Source organism: Myxocyprinus asiaticus, chromosome 14, assembly GCF_019703515.2.
Source record: "Myxocyprinus asiaticus isolate MX2 ecotype Aquarium Trade chromosome 14, UBuf_Myxa_2, whole genome shotgun sequence".
In the NCBI taxonomy this organism is placed as follows: Eukaryota; Metazoa; Chordata; class Actinopteri; order Cypriniformes; family Catostomidae; genus Myxocyprinus; species Myxocyprinus asiaticus.
The window spans coordinates 46,771,242-46,792,530 of record NC_059357.1 but is presented as its reverse complement, the minus strand read 5'-3'; the positions used below and the strand labels follow the sequence as shown (position 1 = coordinate 46,792,530).

At 37.3% G+C, this 21,289-nt stretch overlaps 1 protein-coding gene across 3 annotated transcripts in view; it reads left to right on the top strand.

Moving 5' to 3' along the window:
• Window positions 1-21,289, top strand: part of LOC127452151 (protein kinase C alpha type-like) — a 264,644-nt gene that overhangs the window by 168,296 nt on the left and 75,059 nt on the right. For 2 of the 3 annotated variants that reach the window (XM_051717414.1, XM_051717413.1), the window contains exon 5: window positions 10,045-10,173. In XM_051717414.1, coding sequence (XP_051573374.1) covers window positions 10,045-10,173 — 129 coding nt within the window. Of the gene's footprint in view, window positions 1-3,370; window positions 3,431-10,044; window positions 10,174-21,289 lie in introns of those variants that run through there. The other variant, XM_051717415.1, reaches the window with a different exon arrangement.

Sequence of the window (21,289 nt, the reverse complement as noted above, 5' to 3'; positions counted from 1 at the left end):
CATAGACCCTAAAGACTTGGTGGAATAAAGCATTAGCAGTTTCCATGGCAGTGGGTAAACCCTTGAGAGGGACATGTCTACATGATTTGGAAAATCGGTCAGTGATTACCAGAATAATAGTGTATCCATGGGAGTTTGGCAGGTCTGTGATGAAGTCGATGGACAGGTGAGACCATGGTCTTTGAGGTATGGGCAGTGGTTGAAGCAAACCCATGGGCATTTCTCTGGGGGTCTTGGATTGAGCACACACCTGGCAAGACTTCACATAATTAGTCACATCATGAATCACAGATGGCCACCAGAAGGAATTACGTACCAGAGTGATTGTTCTTTGAATGCCAGGGTGTCCTGTGCTCAAGGAAGTGTGGACCCATTGGATTGTCCTCTGATGTAGAGCTTGGGGTACGTAGTGCTTGGTTGGGGGGCAGTTAGGTGGTGATGGTTCATGCTGTTGTGCTCATTGTATTTCTTCCATTATTTCCCAGCTAATCGGTGCTATGATGACAGATGGTGGCAGGATGGACCCAGGGTGAGGTTGGAGGTGAGGTGGATCATGTCTGTGTGAAAGAGCATCTGCCTTGCTGTTCTTGCTGCCAGGGTGGTAAGTGTCTGTGAAATTGAACCTGGTCAGGGGGCCTGGGTAGCTCAGTGGTAAAATACGTTGGCTACCACCCCTGGAGTTCGCTAGTTCGAATCCCAGGGTGTGCTGAGTGACTCCAGCCACGTCTCCTAAGCAACCAAATTGGTCTGGTTGCTAGGGAGGGTAGAGTCACATGGGGTAACCTCCTCATGGTCGCTATAATGTGGTTTGTTCTCGGTGGGGCGCATGGTGAATTGAGCGTGGTTGCCGCGGTGGATGGCATGAAGCCTCCACACGCACTATGTCTCCGTGGCAACGCGCTCAACAAGCCATGTGATAAGATGTGCGGATTGACTGTCTCAGATGCGGAGGCAACTGGGATTCGTCCTCCGCCACCCGGACTGAGGCGAATCACTTTGCGACCATGAGGACTTAGAGCGCATTGGGAATTGAGCATTCCAAATTGGGAGAAAAAGGGAAACCCCCCCCCCAAAAAAAGATTCTTGTGGCCCCCCCAAAAAAAAAAGATTCTTGTGGCCCCCCCAAAAAAAAAAAAGATTCTTGTGGTCGGTGATAACTTGGAATGGGTGGACTGCCCCCTCTAACCAATGACGGCATTCCTCGAGTGCCGCTTTCATGGCAAGTAACTCCTTATTCCCCACATTATAGTTACGTTCAGCTGAGTTCAACTTTCTGGAGAAGAAGGCACAAGGGTAAAGCTTGCCTGGTGTTCCGTGACGTTTTGACAGGACTGCTCCAATCCCACAATCTGAAGCATCTACCTCAACGATGACGGGAAGATTGGGGTCAGGATGTTTCAGTATTGGAGCGGTTGTGAAGCTTGACTTGAGGGAGAAGAAGGCTTGGTATGCGGCATCGTTCCATGGCAACTTGCTTGGCTTTCCCTTGAGCAATGACGTGAGAGGTGCTGCAGTGGTACTGTAGTTCCTAATGAAATTGTGATAGAAGTTGGCAAAGCCCAGGAACTGCTGTAGTTCCTTGAGTTTAATAGGTCGAGGCCATTCAGTGACAGCTGTTACCTTTGAGACATCCATCTCTACACCTTGATGGCTGATGTTGTAACCCAGGAAGGTGGTATGAAAGGTATGGAACTCACATTTCTCTGCCTTGACGAATAGTTGATGTTCCTGGAGATGTGACAAGACTGTCTTGACCTGCTGGATATGTTGTTCCATGTTTTGTGAGTAGATGAGGATGTCGTCAATGTAAGCCACCACACAATGATTCAGTAAGTCTTTGAAAATCCCATTGATGAAAGACTGAAAAAAATCGAGGGGGCGTTAGCAAGTCCATACGGCATGACCAAATATTCATAGTGCCCCCTGGTGGTGATGAATGCAGTCTTTCACTCATCCCCTTCTCAGATCCTGATATAAGCACTCCTTAGATCCAGTTTGGCATAGATCTTGGCTTCACGGAGTTGTTCAAGGGCAGAGGGGATAAGTGGCAATGGATAACAATATTTTATGGTGACAGAGTTCAGGCCTCGATAGTCAATACAGGGACATAGACCTCCATCCTTCTCCACGAAAAAGAATCCTGCAGCAGCTGGGGAGGTGGAGGGATGGATGTAAACGGAGGCAAGGGCTTCCTCAATGTAACTCTCCATGGCGAGGGTCTCGGGGCATGACAATGCATAGGCCTTGCTTCTTGGTGCAGCTATATTAGACAGAAGTTCAATGGCACAGTCCCATGGACGATGAGAAGAAAGTTGTTTAGTTTTAATCTTGCTAAACACTTCACTGAACTCTGCATACTCCTTGGGAATCGTGGTCTCCTTCTGTGATTTAGGGCTCTCTATGCTGGTGATAAAGCAAGGCCTGGAAACAGCAACATGAAGACAATGTTCATGACAGAATCTTGACCAATGTGTGAGCTCACCTTGGTTCCAGGATATTGATGGGTCGTGGACAGCCAGCCAGGGATGACCCAGGATAAGAGCGTGATTGGGTGAGTTGATGACATATAGTGAAATATTTTCAACATGAAAGTCCAATCTTGATGGTTTTAGGAACAGTCTGTTGGGTTATGCCAGTACCAATAGGTGCGTTATCCACAGTGGTGATGTTAAGCTTAGGAAAGCATTCAATGGTGGGTATGTTGAGTTCTTTTACAATCCCCTGATTAATGAGATTAACAGCAGCCCCAGAATCCACTAATGCTGTAACACATCTTACATGATCACCATTGGAGATCTCTACAGGCAAGAGAAAATTATGTGAGATGGGTGACTTAATGTTCATAGTACTCACGTGCTGCCTTGACTCAGGGAACCTTGATTTCTTGTGTGGGCATGCAGCATTGAGATGACTTGGTGAACCACAATAAAAGCAAAGGTTTTCGTTGCGTCTTCGTTGGCGTTCCTCCATGGAAACACGAGTGTGAGCAACATGCATGGGTTCGGGTGATACAGTGGATGTCTGAGCCTGTACTGAGACTGTAGAATCCGGGGTGAAACATAACTGAGGCCGTGAAGCATTCTGAAGCAGGTTATCGATCTTGATGGCCATAGTGATATATTCAGAAAGATTCATACCTTCACCCTTGCAGGTTAGTTCTGTCCTGAGTTTCAGGTTAAGCCCCTCGTGGAAAACAGTCTTCAGAGCGACATCATTCCACCCACTCTGAGCCGCTAGTGTCCTGAACAGAACTGCATAATCTGCTGCTGATCGATGACCCTGACGTAGATGAAGTAGCTGAACAGAGATATCTTGACCACCCGCTGGATACTCGGAGACTGCATGGATTTGTTGAACGAAGTAATCAAATGAAACCTGGATTTGAGTATCTTTATCCTAAACAGCGGCGGCCCAATCGAGAGCTTTGCCGGTAAGCAGTGACATCAAAAAAGAACATTTCCTGGCATCTTGATCAAATGATTCAGGCTGATTTTGAAAAAATACCTTACATTGTCGTAAAAACCCCCAGCATTTTTCAGCAGTACCATCAAACTTATCAGAGAGAGCAAAGCTTACTGGGTTAGCATGGGGAGCTGGCAGTGAGTGAATGTATTGTGTCAAACATTCTTTGGCAGCTCGTAGTTTGTTCAGCTGGTCTTGGTAACCCCTTAATACCTCGCACTGGTGCATGAATGTGGCCTGGAGCTGTGAAACTTCCGCTGGATCCATGTTAGGCGAAGTATTCTGTAATGAACTGGTCAGGGAGACGGTGTTAGGATATATGTTCTGGAAGTTTATTAGAACACAAGCAAACAATCCAAATCGGCAGGCAAATAGAGATAGTCGTTATGCAGGCGGTACAATCCAATAAACCAAAAAGACAGTCCAACAAGGCAAACAAAACAAATGGGTATCCAAAAAGCAGAAAATCCAGGAATCAGGCAAAGGTCATAACAAATAAACAATCAGTAATGGCAATGGAAAAACACTTGGTAAGGCAGGGTAAGCTGGCAATACTTTGCAACATGACAGTGGAAACAGCATGGTATTTATATAGTTCAGACAGGAAGTAACCAATGAAGAAACCAGAGTTAGTATTCGGGAGAGGGCTCCTTCGGGTGGTTGGTAGGAGGGGTAACAACCTTGGATGTTACAATAGTCATAAGTGGTACCATTTGAAAACGTAGAAACAACTTTTTAAAGAACTTGATCACTTTTGTTACATCTATGTTACATACAGTAAAATAACAAGACCTGCAAATCTCCACGTGTTCTTTGTAGGACAGCAAAGACAAACGTATTATGTCTGCTCCTATCGCTGCTTCTGTAAGCCCCAAATAGCCACAAACTCTATATCAGCTCTTACCTTAGGCTGTTGTCTTCAAAATGAACCATTTTCTACTCATCTGTGAGCTTGCTTGGGTAAAAAAATGCAATATTATGTCTCAGATGTCCAGAACAAAACATGCATTCCAGCAAAAAAATTAAAACAAATAATTGACAAAATATGCTCCTGTCTCAGAAAGCTTCTAGTCCACTCAGAGGCCGAGATATTCTATGAAATAGTGGGGAATCACAAAATAGACTGAATTCCTATGGACGAAAACATGGTGAGTGCTCAGCTGGGTTTTAGATCTGTATATTGTGATGCAGGGTTTCCCAAACTGCGGTTCGCGATAGAGTGTAGAGATTGTGTACGAAAATATGTCCGTCATTTACTGATTTTTAAAAACGTATGATTCCAATGTTGTCTGCCATTTAATAAATAAAAAAACAAGAACACAACTTAAACCAAGTGCATCAATTTTCCTTTAAACCAAACTTGAGTCTGTGGCTTCAGTGCAGTTTTCTTACCTCAATTAGATGAGAGCGTTCTCTCTCTCTCCACACCCCCCCCCCCCCCCCCCCCCCGGGCGTGCTGCATATGTGTGTGTGAGAGAGCAAGAGTGTGCACTCTCATGCAATGGACTGATGGTGAGAAATGGATATTTTAATGCAAAAGTAAATTACGTGCTACTCTCCATAAAAAGATATGATGTAGCATAATTACTTTCATTATCAGCAACCCGATCATGTTTTAAAAGTAAAAAACCTTCATTAACCTGACATTGTTTGACCTGTAGTCCTGAAAAAGCAATATGTGATGACTGTACCTCCTTGCCTGTACTGTTAACCGCTTGTGTGCTTGACAGAGGCTTCTGATGGGCCTTAAAGGTGTCAATTAGGTGGCCGCCTACTATTTCCTTGCACGGCTAATCGTGTATAATTACAGTTGTGCTCAAAAGTTTGCATACCCTTGGAGAATTGGTAATATATGTACCATTTTTAAAGAAAACATGAGTGAGCAGGCAAAACACATTTCTTTTATTTCTTATGGGATTCATATTCAACTGTAGGTTATAACAGAATGGCACAATCATAAAACAAAACATGGCAACAAAGAAAAAAATGAAATGACCCCTGTTCAAAAGTCTGCATACCCTTAGTTCTTAATACTGTGTATTGCCCCCTTTAGCATCAATGACAGCGTGCAGTCTTTTGTAATAGTTGTCTATTAGGCCTCAAATTCTTGCAGGTGGTATAGCTGCCCATTCATCTTGGCAAAATGCCTCCAGGTCATGCAAAGTCTTTGGTCGTCTTGCATGAACCACACGTTTGAGATCTCCCCAGAGTGGCTCGATGATATTAAGGTCAGGAGACTGTGATGGCCACTCCAGAACCTTCATCTTTTTCTGCAGTAACCACTGGAGGGTCAACTTGGCCTTTTGCTTAGGGTCATTGTCATGCTGGAAAGTCCAAGAGCGTCCCATGTGCAGCTTTCATGCAGAAGAATGCAAATTGTCTGCCAGTATTTTCTGATAACATGCTGCATTCATCTTGCCATCAAATTTCACAAGATTCCCCATGCCTTTATAGCTCTCACACCCCCAAAACATCAGTGAGCACCACCATGCTTCACAGTGGGGATGGTATTCTTTTCACTACAGGCCTTGTTGACCCCTCTCCAAATATAGCGCTTATGGTTGTGACCATAAAGCTCTATTTTGGTCTCGTCACTCCAAATTACAGTGTGCCAGAAGTTGTGAGGCATGTCAAGGTGTTGTCGGGCATATTGTAACAGGGCTTTTTTGTGGCACTGGTGCATTAAAGGCTTCTTTCTGGCAACTCAACCATGCAGCTCATTTTTGTTCAAGTATCGTCGTATTTTGCTCCTTGAAACAACCACACTGTCTTTTTCCAGAGCAGCCTGTAATTCTCCTGAGGTTACCTGTGGGTTTTTCTTTGTATCCCAAACAATTCTTCAGGCAGTTGTGGCTGAAATCTTTCTTGGTCTACCTGTCCTAGGCTTGGTATCAAGAGATCCCCAAATTTTCCACTTCTTAATAAGTGATTTAACGGTACTGACTGGCATTTTCAAGGCTTTGGATATCTGTTTATATCCTTTTCCATCTTTATAAAGTTCCATTACCTTGTTACGCAGTTCTTTTCTGCTCCCCATGGCTCAGTATCTAGCCTGCTCAGTGCATCCATGTGAGAGCTAACAAACTCATTGACTATTTATACACAGACACTAATTGCAATTTAAAAAGCCACAGGTTTGGGAAATTAACCTTTAATTGCCATTTAAACATTCAAGAGTATGTAAACTTTTGATCAGGTTCATTTGGGTGATTTCTGTTATCATTATGATTTAAAAAGGAGCCAAACAACTATGTGATGATAAATGGCTTCATATGATCACTATCCTTAAATAAAAGACAGTTTTTTTTTTTTTTGCATGATCAGTCATATTTTCAAAATCAATGCCAAAAGTTCACAATTTCTGCCAGGGTATGCAAACTTTTGAGCACAACTGTATATAAAACAATTATACAAATATTTCTAGAAGTAAGGGGGACATGTTCCCCCACCCCAGGTTATAATGGTTGTTACAGCCCTGCCTTTGTTACTTCAATGAAAATACTTTTTTAATTATTGAAAATGTAAAAATTGGCTTTATCGTATCAAGATATCAAATGTTGGCTACATACACAAATGGAATGGCATAGATTTATAAAAATTTTAGGGAAATTAAAACAAATAAATACAGAAATAAAATAGACTATTACACAAAGACAGATAAAAACAGACTATTTGACAAGTTTTTTGTTTCTTTTTGTGTGTGTGTGTGTGTGTGTGTGTAAATTAAATGGCAAATTAAATTAACTGAATTATATAAATACTATAAGAAAAGAACAATAGATGTAATAAAGGTTCATTCAAATATAACAATAATACGAAAAAGGTTAACTTATTTAAAATATCAGGGGGTACTTCAAATAAATCATTTAGGTTGAAGGGGTTCAGCTGACAAAAAAGTTTGGAAACCCCTGTTGTGATGGAAGTTAGTAGAGGAAAATTGCTGCCATCTAGTGGAATGAAATAAACAATTTAACCCAATAATGCCACCTGTATCATATTTGATACGCTATTTTTTTAAAGTCTGTGCATCATTAATATAATCACAATTTTTGCAGAAAATCCTGTTGTCTGCAATGTACTAGATGTCTGCTGCCACTTAGTGGATGTTTCTGGGGATTTCTTGATGGAAAAATATTTTTTTACATTTTCCAAAAATGTCCGCTTTTGTTTAGCATGGACTCGTTTTTTTTATGTGAAATAAAGTAAAAGTGAGAGTAATGATTATATTGTTACTGATATTTTAAAATGAGTATTTTCTGAATATAAGCAATTTGTGCTTGGTTAAAATTTTGTATATTATTTTACTGAAATCCCCCTGTAACGGGGTAAGGGATGGGCAAGGAGGATGCGGGAACCGGCTGAACAGTCAACGTAAAATTTAATGATATAAATTAACTTAAAACAATATAAAACATAAGGACACAGACACGCATGCAGCGCGGCCACGTGTGTGTCTCTCTCTCTCGAACTGGCGCCTCCGGCTTGTCTTTATCCCCCTCCCGGCTGATTAGCCAGATTCGGCCGTGTGTCCTCACGGCCCGCCCTCTTCCTCATCACACCCCCTTTTGAAATCCATGTATCAAATATGATACAACAGGCTTTTGAGGTACTGTATGTCTCTCAATCACCATTACATTCCATTCATGCCCACCACAAAAAAAAAAAAAAAAAAAAAGAACAAAAAAAAAAATATCACAGAGCTTTGAAATTATGTATTTTCATATATGCAGCCTGCTCTGACATGATAAAGGTCTCATTATTTTACATTACAAGCTATTATGATGTCATCTTAACATAAGTTCCTGAGACACAGCGAAAAAAGTTTTACAATGTCCTTTTGTTAAATGTCACTATAGTGTTTGGTGCATAAAATACATATGATAAAAATTGTTTATTGAAAAAAATCATATTTTATTTGTATTGTAATTGATGTGCTGAATTGAACAATGATACATTTCAATCCATATTTATAGAGCAAGGAGAGGAAGTTGTCATGGCCAAACTCTCAAACATTTAGTATCTCTGATAAGCCCAGTGAGTCCTCTGATAATACTCCAAGATTTACCAATGCAGAAAAACTTACATAACAAGTGTCCTACACAAAAATTAATTGCTGGGCCTCAGGAGGATAATGACCTTTAAAGTCTGATGTATTAAATATGATACATAAAAAATGTTTATTTATTTATTTTTTTTAAATGTGCATTTTTTAATTTTATTATTATTAAAAAATGATTATGATTTTTTTTTATTTTATTTTTTTTATAGTTTGTCTAGTGGTACTGAAAACAGTTTAATGTTAAAAAAAAAAAAAATTCTTTTTTGAATTTTCTGATAATTCTTTTATATGCTTTACAGGGACAGAGCAAACAGAGCCTGAATCACAGGCTTTCAAAGACAGGATAATAAAAACAACTGTATGTTCACTATAAAATTGTTTACTTTGGAAGGTACAATTAAGTAAACGCACACCTTAGATTCAGAGGTGCAGGTTATGGAAAAAATTATTTAGAAAATAACAGAGTATAACTGCACATCTCAAAATATACTAATTTATATTTTGTTAATTTGAGTTGAGTTGATACTTTCTTTTTTTTTTCTATCATAAATTTGTAAACATATACAACATTATTTATGAATTATTGGAATCTTTTTTATTATTATTATTTGGGGTGTTTTCTGCAAAATAAGATCACAATTTCCCAATTAGTACACTCTATGTATGTAAGGTGAACTTTTCAATTTAGGTGTGAAAAATTGCATACGGCAGCAAAAATGTGCAGCAGAGCTTAAAGGGTTAAAACAAAAAATTGCCAGTGTGGAATTTTGTTCTTCTTGTTTTAAGCGTAAATGTCATTACATTTTCTTAGATTTTTCTGAAGAAAATATTTAATCTCTTATGTCATTTCCCTTCTTAAGTAATTGTACATGATCTTGTTTAAGGATGTTTAGATATTTTTACTGGAAACCAGACAAAAATACTGAATTAGAACACAATTATTTGCAGTGCATCCAAGACCAGTTTCTAAACCAGATCTAAAAGAAACCTGTAACAAAATGAAATAACCGGTCTCAGATCAGTGTGAAAGGATAGCTCCTGCACCAGGCCTACAAAATGCATCTCTCTCTGCTGTCTGTGTGGGTAGACTCACCTCTCAGGGAACATAAGGAGGTCAAATGGGATTACAACTATATTGTACATTCCTTGTTCATTTGAACTAGAATATTCCTGTTTTTCAGTCCCCTGTCTGCTTCTTTCCCCATCCGTCAGTCTCGCTCTCTTGCTCTGGTGGGAAAGTTATCACAGATTATAATGAGATCAGATTGCAGTAAATTTATGTAAAATTGCAACATGCTTGTAATTACATTTTTACAATCTGCTTGTCCACACCTCACTGAGATGATTAAGCCAAATTTATCACGTCAACAGTATCTTGATATCTCAAAATGTAATAACTTTCACCTTTCACTGCAAAATATGTCATGTTATTGAAGTAAAATGAGTTGTAAATGTGGCATCATGCTGACTTCAATATGTTTAATGCTACAGCTGAATCTCTCTCTTGTTTCTCTTGTTCTCAGCGTGTGACATGAACGTTCATAAGCAGTGTGTGATGAATGTGCCGAGTCTGTGCGGGACAGATCACACAGAGCGCCGAGGAAGACTGTTCCTCAAGATTGAGGTCAGCGGAGACAGACTTCACGTCACAGGTCAGCATACACAAAGCACTGGAAACATCATTACATCATTACACTGGATACTGGCAGAGTGAGCTACAACTAATTCAAAGTCTTTTTGATTGATTAAAAGAACCGGCTCTTATGTTCCTTTCATTTGAACTTATGTTGTTATATTTTAACTATTTGTTCAAGAATCGGACTACACTGGTCACTCTGTTAGTGTGTTGTTGTGTGAAACCAGTGTGGGAATCGCATTATAATACATGTAATTCACAAACTGCCAGTTAGCATTAAGCTATCATGGCAGATCATGTTTTCAGGGCTGAATGGGATTGTGTGTGTGTGTGTGTGTGTGTGTGTGTGTGCTCAGGGTCACAGCAGGACACAGGCAGCAGGTATGATGCAGCTTAAGTGCCAGATGTCTGGCCTGATGCTTGTGTCATGCTGTGATGATGATGGAGGAGGGGGCATGTATGCCAGCCTGTGCCCGCTCAGAGACTCTTGTGCCAACATGTTTGGCACATATCTCCTGCTGTGTGAATATCAGCCCTGCTTATCTGTGCCCTTACAGTCATACACATACTGGAGTCAGACAGAGGTTGAATGGATTGTTTGCTGATAAGTATAAATGTAAATGAATTATGGAGAGTTGATCATGATTCCTGTTAGCAGTTCTACAGGTGTGCGAATCTCATGAAAACTGTCAAGAAATGTCCAGGTCATATTTCAGCACAGAGCAACAAGAAACAAAGTATCATAACTTTAATGCAAAAAAAAAAAAAAAAAAAAGTCTCATTCTCATTAATGTAATGTAAAAAACAATAAAATACTATTTAAAATGGTACACTACATTTGTAAAGTACAATTGTAAGTATACATCATAGTAGTACTTGTACCGAATTTAGTTTTTGCTGATTAAAAAAAAGTGTGTCCAGACTGTATTATGTATTTACATATTTTTTCACAAAGCAATTTTGTTTGAATGTTACTTATGTAGTCTTCATTTTCTTTAAGCACTATATATATATATATATATATATATATATATTCTTCTGAACCTGCAGTTGTTACCTTAAGGAGCTGTTTGTACCTGATCTAACCCTTAAAACTAGTTTTGTTGGTGTAATCTAATGTATTAAGGTTGAATTAATGATGTTGAATAATTTTTTTGTTGTTGTTGAATAAAACCAGTTAATTTAGATGTTACCACATGAAGTACATTTTTTAGGTTAACATTTTTTTCAGTGTGCTCAATGCTACTAAGGGGCCATAATATATACTATTATTTCTTCCCCTGAAGTCCACTTATAATAATAATTAAAACAAAATGGTAACACTTTACATTGAGGTTCCTTTTGTTAAGGGTTTATAAACGGGGTTATTAATGACTAATAACTCATCTACAAACGCATTATAAATCATTTATATGCAGTTATAACAACATGAATAAAAAGGATGACTTTCATGCAGTACCTGCCAAAACAATTATCCAATTTAAACTCACATTTTATAAATGCTTCATAAACATACTTATTCATACTTATTTTAATCAAAATCATGAAACTCAACATGACTTAATGTCATGATGCAGGTCATTTGTGAATTAAGTTGCAATATATGTACAGTACCTTGTAATACAAATTTTAATGTAAAGTAAAGTGGATCTACAAAGTTATTTAGCAACCTTTTAAAAAAAGGTACCATAATGCAAGCTGGACAACCGTGGCCTGTTTATTAAGTTACCCATGAACCATTTACTGTATTAATGACATACCAACATTATTAAGCTATGAAAGTGTACCTTAATATAAAGCAGTGGTTCTCAATCTTTTTCTGATGAATGCCTGATTTTAATGATGAATGCCTGATTGATTATTATGAGTGATAAATGCCCCTCATTTGTAACCTAATGCCCCCATCTCTACTTTTTTACAATACATTTTCGTTGTATTTATTTATCTTTTGATTTCACTTTATGAATTTATCATCATTCTCAAAGCCTCCCCTGAATTGCTCTGGAGCCCCCCAGTTTAAAAACTGTAGGCCAAAAGTACTAAAATATCCTTAATATATATACATTCATGTGTTTGTTTTTGCTAATGATAGTGTAAGCATGCCTATTTTTCTATGTTGAATGTTAATTGTTCTGTACTGATGTATGCTCATTTATGTATGGTATTATATGTATGATAAATTATGTAATCTTGAAGCATTAAAAGTCACTCACTAATAAATGGAGTGCAGGAGTTGGAAACTATTTTATAAATGTCTCTTAATTGTCCACTTTACATTAAGGTACACTTTCATAGGTTACTAATATTAGTAGCTCATTAATTAATAGTTTGCAGGTGTCCACTTTACATTTAGAATGACTTTAATAGGTTTTTAATGTTGGAAACATATTAATAAATGGCTCACATGTGTTCACTTTACATTAAAGTACACTTTCATAGTTTTTTAACATTCATAACTCATTAATAAAAAGTTCACAGGTGTACACTTTACATAAAGGTACACTTTCATAGCTTAGTAATGTTAGTAACTCATTAATAAAAAGTTCACAGGTGTCCACTTTACATAAAGGTACACTTTCATAGGTTATTAATGTTGGTAACGTATTAATAAATGGCTCACAGGTGTCCACTTTACATTAAGGTACACTTTCATTGCTTACTAACATTAGTAACTCATTAATAAATAGTTCACAAGTGTCCACTTCACATTAAGTACATTTTCATAGGTTGATAATGTTGGTAAAAAAATGGTTATTTATTAATAAACAAGTCATGGTTGTCCATTTTGCATTAAGGTACCTTTTTTTAGTATACAAAGGTTGATAAATTAATCTTAAAGTATTATAATGTACAATTATTGTTAGTTCATAAATAGCCCATAAAATAAAAGGTTATAATGTATTTGTACCTGAATTATTAGTCATTAATGAACCCCTTTATAAACCCTTAACAAAGGGAACCTTAAAGTAAAGTGTTACCAAAAAAATGCAGTTTTTGCTACTGTACCTTTCCATTGGTTTCTCTCTGTTTATCCATGTGGTTCACACTATTGTTCATCAGGATAAGTGTCTGAATACTGAATAGGTGTTAATATGTAAAATGGATGGATGGATGTGACAACTCATGGTTGTCACATAAGTAGCCTACTAGTGATCTTCTAAAATGGGGTTTTCAATGGCTGATGCCAATACCAATATCTAGAGAACATATATATGATAGAGGCTGCTTCCCAAACCTATCCTGAAGGCCCCCCAACACTGCACATTTTGTATGTCTCCCTTTTCTGATACACCCAATTCAGGTCTTGAGTACTCTACTAATGAGCTGATGAGTTGAATCAGGTGTGTTTGATTAGGGATACATCCAAAAATGTGTAGTGTTGGGGGGCCTCCAGGACAGGTTTGGGAGGCACTGAGGCAGTACAATTTAATTTAATACAAAAGTTCTTTCCAGTCCTCGAATCTGATTAGCCGTTCACCATAAAAAAATAAAAATAAAAAAAAAATCAGTTCATTGACCATTTCTGCTGATTAATTATTTGCACCAGTAGGTGGCAACAAATGAACGTCTTTAATTTGTTACGTAATTGTAAATTGAAATGTAAATTACTCAATATTATTTATCTGTTTGTTGAACTGTTGTATAAAAGCAATATCACACACGTAAGTTGGCGTTGATTTCCTTCAGCGTCGTGCCTTTGACTGAATCACAGCTGTTCTGATATTCATAACAACAGCACTCTTGCTCATGTGATACTTCTTAAATAGCAAGTGAGATGCTCACAAATATACTGATATTAACATGTACTGCTCACAATATTGTAAAGACAGAAAAAGTTTATCATCCATTGACAAGGTTCTCGTTAGTTTTTGGATGCAAAAGGAACTAAAACTTCTATTAATCTCCATAAAGATTCATTTAGGTGTTTATTCAGTGACTCTTTCTGCAGTTAACATTTTTACACCAGTAGGTGGTGACACCTTTTGGAACTAACGCAACAAACTATAACTTCTTTTCATCACCATTAAAATCGAATAATTTTGACATTATTGGCATCCAATGCCAATATATTTTGGCTGATGCCAATAATCTTTAAATAATCAGATTAATCAGCCTGTGCTATATGTAAGTCTCTATCTAGTCAAGTACATGATCATTTTTAAACGAGGCATAGGTAAATATAAAAATTGCCTGGGTGGACTTGATAGGGAGCTTTGCATTGTAAATGTTATGTCTATATAGTACATCAAACTCAAAGAAAAGAAAAAATCCTGTTTGCTATGAGATGTGCCCTTTAAATAATTTAAACTACTGTCATATTAATTTACAGAGCATTGAATTGGTAATTTGCTGTATTCTGTTGTAATATAGTGTTTATGTAGTTAAATGAAGGAAATGTTTGTTGTGACTGGACAGGTCATCTGCAGGGGCTTAAGGGGATACTTCATGGGGTCTGAGCATTCAGCACTCTGATGTGAAGTTGATTAAATCTGTCCAACCAAGAATACACAGACACACACAACAGATACACAGAGTACAAACAAACACCCCTCAGGCAGGCTGGTTTCCTCTCCTTCCACGGATTCTGAGACATAAAAATAGCTCTCGCCATAAATTTAAGGTGTAATAATGGATATGACAAGTTTGTAGGTTTGGTCTTGGTGGACTAGATCTGCTTACGCTGCTGCTGCAGAACAACTACATAGACTTGCTACTGGTAAAATATACTTAGACATGCTTAATTTACACCAGTGATGCTGGGGAGGAGGAGGGTTTCAGATAGAAAACTTTCTGTTCAGCTCCAAAAAGGACAAAAATTACCATTTAAGTGTCATAAAAAGAGTTAATATGACTCATTAACTATATTCCAAGTCTTCTGAAGTGAAAGGATAGCTTTGTGTGAGGAACAGAGCAAATTTAAGTTGTTATTCACTGACTGGCTTGACTAGAGCTATGGTAGTCATTGACTTTATACAGTCACTGTATGGAAAACAGCAGATTGGATTTTCTGCTACAAATAAATCCTTTTTGTTACAAGGGTGAGTAGATGGCAGAATCTTCATTTTTGAGTGAACTGTTCATTGAAGACAACTCATTGCATTAACAGAATTTCCAGGGCCGAGGATTAGCCAGTAGATTTAGTTATTTTTAATGTTACTTGATCTCAGACATTAAACCAGTAGATAAATCATATTCTACTATGGATGGGAAGATATTTAGCAAAGGATGTGGTCAACCGTACCACAAGTGCTACAGAAACTATCTAGATTTATAGTAGTTCCTACATGGGGCTTTATACTGCTTATGAATGCTTCTTTTTTGTCTGCTTCAAGCATTTTATTATATAACACTACCCCCTGTGCATTGGGTTCAGCTAAACTCACTGATGGTTCATATCAGCAAATCCCTCATGGAGCCAATTTGCTCCGGATGGCTCCAATTTTCTACTGTGGGTCCTGCCTGAGGTCAGGCCCTGTCTAACCAACATCTGTCTCATTGGATTGTGGAGACTGTATCCATGATGTGTAGTAGTGTTGACATTGCCCACAGATGTCCATACTGCATGGAGGACGGCAAAGTCTTAGCCGTTATTTAAAGACATGACTGTGGGTAATATTTTGTGGCTGCCAGTTTGGCTTCATGACATACTTTGGTGTTGTTTTATCTGTGGCTTAGTTAGTTTCCAGTGCCAGGGTTCTATATCTGGGGTTTTTAGGGTGACATTCCCTTATGAAAATTAACCATGGTTTTACTACAGTAACCATAATCATAAACCATGGTAACCACAAAATAAACCATAGTTATTACATAGTTACTACAATATTACTATAGTAAAACTGTTAACTTTATGAATACTACAGTATTACTGTAGTGAAACATGGTTGATAGTGTCAAAACCATGGTTTCCACCAAAACAACATGGTTCCTACAGGTATTGTTTACTACAATATTACCATGGTTAATTTTATTAAGGGTTAAACAAATAGGTTGTCAACATTAAATTGGACATAAATGTATACTTAATATTAGTGCTGTCAGTTGCTTAAAATTTTAAATAGCAATTAAACGCATCATTTTTTGTAGTTGTTCATGATTAATCGCAGATTTTGAAAATGCTGAAATTTGACAATATGTATACTTCTTTTCCTGTCAAAATGCTTTATTTCCATCTTATGAAAGAAAACAAAACAAGATGTAACAATATAATGCTTTATTAACATTTTCCAAACAAAGCCGTCCACAGTATAAAGATAGAAAAGCACTCAAATATCCACAGTTCTAGTTAACATTAAACGTTTCCCAAAGTCTTATTGGGAGTTTGACTAATTGAAAGAACTAGATCCCACATTGGTTGCATATTAATTGCAATGTACATTAAATCTCTTAAACTCTCATCCTCCACAACATTAATCTGTCAGTAGACTGTGACTGTCCGCTTTGTTACAGCAATCGTGAAGCTGCATTCATGATTCGCGTCAGGGCGGCAATGCCAGCGTCAACTCCACATGAAAAGCGCTTGCAGACAAGAACGTCTCATTCTGCGTTTTGGTGATAGTTAAGTCTTGCCGTGCTCCTGTGCTAATTAAAATGCACCTTACATAGACTGAATAATACTTGATTTCTATCACAAGTCCCATCTAGGCTTTTGTTGTTGTACATCAAATAGCGTTAAGACATCCTCTCCCCATCATTCATGTAATGACTCCAGGCGGACACATTGCAAAGGTTCCGCCCTTACAACTAGTACTCATGGTTTCTGCTGTATTAACGGTAAATACGTTATTCACGATTAAACGTAAAATAAACGCGTTAAACTTTCTGACAGCGCTACTTCTTAATTCTGTCAGCTCTACTTAATATAAACTAATAAACTACAAAACACTGTTTTATATAACTGAATGAAAATATAATGATAAACAGCAGCAATGCACTAAATATTTCACTTCATAAAACGAGGCAAAGTCCCTTTAAGACTGCATGGGGCACAAGTGAATCAGTGAATCATTTATCTGAAGTAGTTATTTACATATACTGTACCAAAAAAAAAAAAAAAAGACTCACTAAAATGAGTTCCCAATGCTAAATTTAAGGGAATTGTTTTTTCTAGAAGTCTTGTGCATGAGTTGTATGGACAACTTTTATGATTTTTGGAGTTATGAACACTATGGTCATAGTATGGTCACTATGAACTGTTGTTGTATGGAAAAGAACTGCGTGAAGATTCTTCCTTCTCTTGTGTTCCATGGGAAAGTGATAACACAATATGGGGTTTGGAAAGAAACGAGGCTGAGTAAATTATGACTAATGAATTTATTTTTATTATGACATTCTTTTGGGCATAGAAAATGCATCTCCATGTCAAGAGTCAAGTATTGTATCTTATTTCCTTCCTCTGGTAACAGTTGTCATATGTAATGTATATTGATTGACGTATTTGATAGACCAAACAATCACCCATACTGATGCCTTGTTTGGATTTCTCTTCCATGTTAAGGGTCAAGAACAGTAAAATGAGATGTATTGCAGTTACTTTCTGTTAGTTTGTTGTTTATTCTAGGTTGTAACTGGACAGGAATCTTGGCTGCCCTTGTGTGCTTTATAGATAAACAATGGGAAGGAACCAGCTTGTTTGACTGCATTATCAGTTTACCCATCATGCACTACGCTGATTATTTGGTGGTTATGTAACACATAACATCTGAATTTCTCAGGCTCTTTGCAGGATTTGAAGTTCCATGGAAAATCACATGTAAAAATAGCCTTTTGAAGATGACATTTCAGGAATTTAAGATAGCATCTATGAAGACCAGTGAAGATATTCTTCAGTGAAGTTTATTTCTACATAATATTTCCATTCTACCAGAGTTTTAAACAATTTACCCATGTCATGGTTATTTTATTATGTCTTATATTTTATGAAAATTTGATCAGAAGTACATTCAAATGCACCTCTCATCCCAGAAACCAAAAACCAGCTCTGATCTTGAAGACTTCAGTAATCGCAATTGCTAGATTTAACAATGTATGACTATGATATTGTAGTCTCTATGGCTCGGGTCCCTCCTTCTTTCAAGTCAGGAAAAAAATAATACGTTTGATCACTTAAAATAGTAATAAGACAACTTTCCTCAATAATTTGCATGATTTAAGGAATTATTTATGTCTGTATACAGTGCTGGATGAGTGACATGCCAAATTTTGAAATTCTTAATCAGCATGTTTTCTTGTTTTTCAGTATCAAAACATGTAAACTACAAATACAATTTTAGTTAAAAAAAAAAGTTGAACTCCTAAAGACATGAATTGTAATTTTGCAATATATGTATGAAATCATGAGCACTCACATTAAATGAAGACTCCAGTCATATCAGTAACCTTATAAAAGCTGTTTTATTCTACATGGAGAGGGTCCACACATGGAGGCTGCCATGTTAGAATCACATGACCAGCCGAATACTACTCGCTTAATCTCAGTAACCGTCCTGTTATTTGACACTTTCACTCATTGATTAAAGTAATCATGGCTGACTGTGAATACAATGTTTCTACAATGGCATCTGAAACTGATGCTGCATCCAAGCCTCTAGGTGTCAGTGTAAGTCCAAGATGACACAAAGACAAAAGTTACTGAGTGCACCTTTAAGACAAGTTTCACAGAAAATATATAGGCTGTGTCTCGTTTGGAAGGCTGCGTCCTCCGGAGGTCACATTTCTCGGCCGCATACGTCATCGAGGCTGTCTCGTTTCAGAAAAGCGAGTAGGACACTTCGAATGCAGCCTTCGAATGCGACCTTCTTTCACGGGAATTCGGAGGGTGCATGAGATGTATCCTTCGTGGGCACTCACAACCCACAATTCTTTGCTTCAATGGAAATGTCTAAAAAAAATGATGCCAATTTGCCCGTAATTATATGATGTTCAAACGCAAGTAATGTTAATTCCCAAGTTGAAGTACCTCAGTAGATGGTGCAGAGTATATAATATGTATAATTATATTAATATATAATTAAAATAAAGTATTAGACTAAAAGTACACCTGTAAAATCTATTTTCTTTTTCTCTTTACATCTTTATAGCTCTCCTAAAATGTACCTCATACATTCCCTTCTAAAGAGGCTTTTGTTCCCTTCTCAGTCAAAGCGCTCACACTTGTTAAAGAGTGGCGTGCTGTCATAGCAACCATGTTACATTCTGTTTCCGTTTGTCCTACGAAGGCCGTCTCGTTTAAACGAGGCTTGTTAAAAGGAGGACGCTCGGTATACTGCAGCCTTCAAAGGACACATCCTACTTAGCATGCAGCCTTCCAAACGAGACACTGCCATTGTATTATGTTCATATTTCTTAACCCATTGGGCCATAAATGCACTGTAAAAAATCCAACTTCAGTTTTGTAACGCAAGCTCAATTTTAAAAGTTGATTGAACTTTCTAATTTCGAAAAAAGTGAGTTTACTTAAAACAATCAGTTAAGTCAACTTTTATGCCATTTAAGTCAGAGCAACTTACATTTTTAAACAGTGAGCACATACAATATGAAGTCTGGTGGTGAAGGTAGAACGTACAGGCTTTTGAGCATGCTCAGTTTGATCACTGACCCTCCAACACACCCCTATTTGAAACGTTGTACACCTCTGTGAAATGGAAGTTTAAATTTCACTGTTGTAAGTCTATAAAGCCAGGCTCTACCACAGAAAATCAGGAAATATGTGGGAATTTAAATCTTTGATTTTGACTCATATCTTTAATGATGTTATCCATTTGTTAAAGTCATGGAAAGGTCTTGAAAATTCATGGGTCAAAATCTCAGGGAACCTTGTAAGGCTGAGCACTATGAACTTCACATTGTTGCGTCTGCTACTGAGCATGTCCACTGGTGAAGCATTGTGGCTGAAGACACTACCCACAATCCCCTGCTCTTGAATTTATTTATGTGTGTTTGGTCAAAGCGTGCCAAATTATGACTTAAAAAATGTGTCAGTCTGATTTGAATTAAAAGATGTTTTTGCTCTTTATGTGTTTTTAATTATGTTTTGCTGTAAAATTTGTGTTTTGTTTAAAGTCACCATCAGGGTAATTTGTGTTCGCTTTGATGAAGTATCTTTATTTATGATGTTGATTCAACTTGTAAAAGTTTGAAGTACTTGTAACCTACTATTTGGTCTCTTGGTTGGGCTCATACGTGATCTTATGTCAAAATATAGATCTACTTAAAAAAAAATATTGTATTGTTTTCAAAAATATTGAGAATTATGGTCAGCTGTACTTAAAAAATCTAGTTTATTTAACTTATTGATCATTTATATTTTTGAGTTTGCTGAACTTATTGTATTAAGTTCATGGGACTTGAGGTCCAACTGGAATTGTTAAGTTGGTAAAACTAATTTGCCTGAAGTTGAGTAAACTCAAAAATGCTTTGCAGCTGGTTGCCTAACTTTTTTAAGTTTACTCAACTTTTTATTTTTTACAGTGTGTTTTTGTCTTTTTTTAAGCATAATCTAACAAAATTTAATGAGAATTATGCTTAAAACAAGACGAATAAACTTCATTCAAGATCTCTATGAGTACAAGCTTGCACCACTGATAATCATGACGGTGTACAAAATGTACTTTTGTCTTTTGTCAATTGCTCTTCTTGTAAAAATGTTTAAAGATAATTTCCAGGAGATTGTTCTGGAATCATAAGCAATGACAATTCTTCCACATGTAAGTCCTAAGAAGAGCAGGAGAAAGCTCACACATGAATGTGTTGCTCCTCATAGATGTCGTATCTAAGCAACAACCACAGATAAATCCTTGAATCTTGTTGACGTGTCTCTATATGTGTAGGCGATGTGAAGACAGTCCAGTTATTGTCCACTATCATGTCAGATTTTAGTGTGTAGAGTTTTCTGAAGAATACAGATAGAGTTTTAAGAGACTCAAGCGATGTTTCCCACACATTCCCATTTGATTAAAATGAGTGTGCTTTGTGTTTCTGTTGCTTGACAGTATAGAGTTCTGTGAAAGAGAAACGGCTCCTCCTTTTGGTCACTGATATCAGTGCACCATGTGAAAGAGACATCCTCTGCATTTTAAATGGCCTATATGATGCCTTCGGAGGGCACTTCTAAGATATTACAGACATTATAGCCA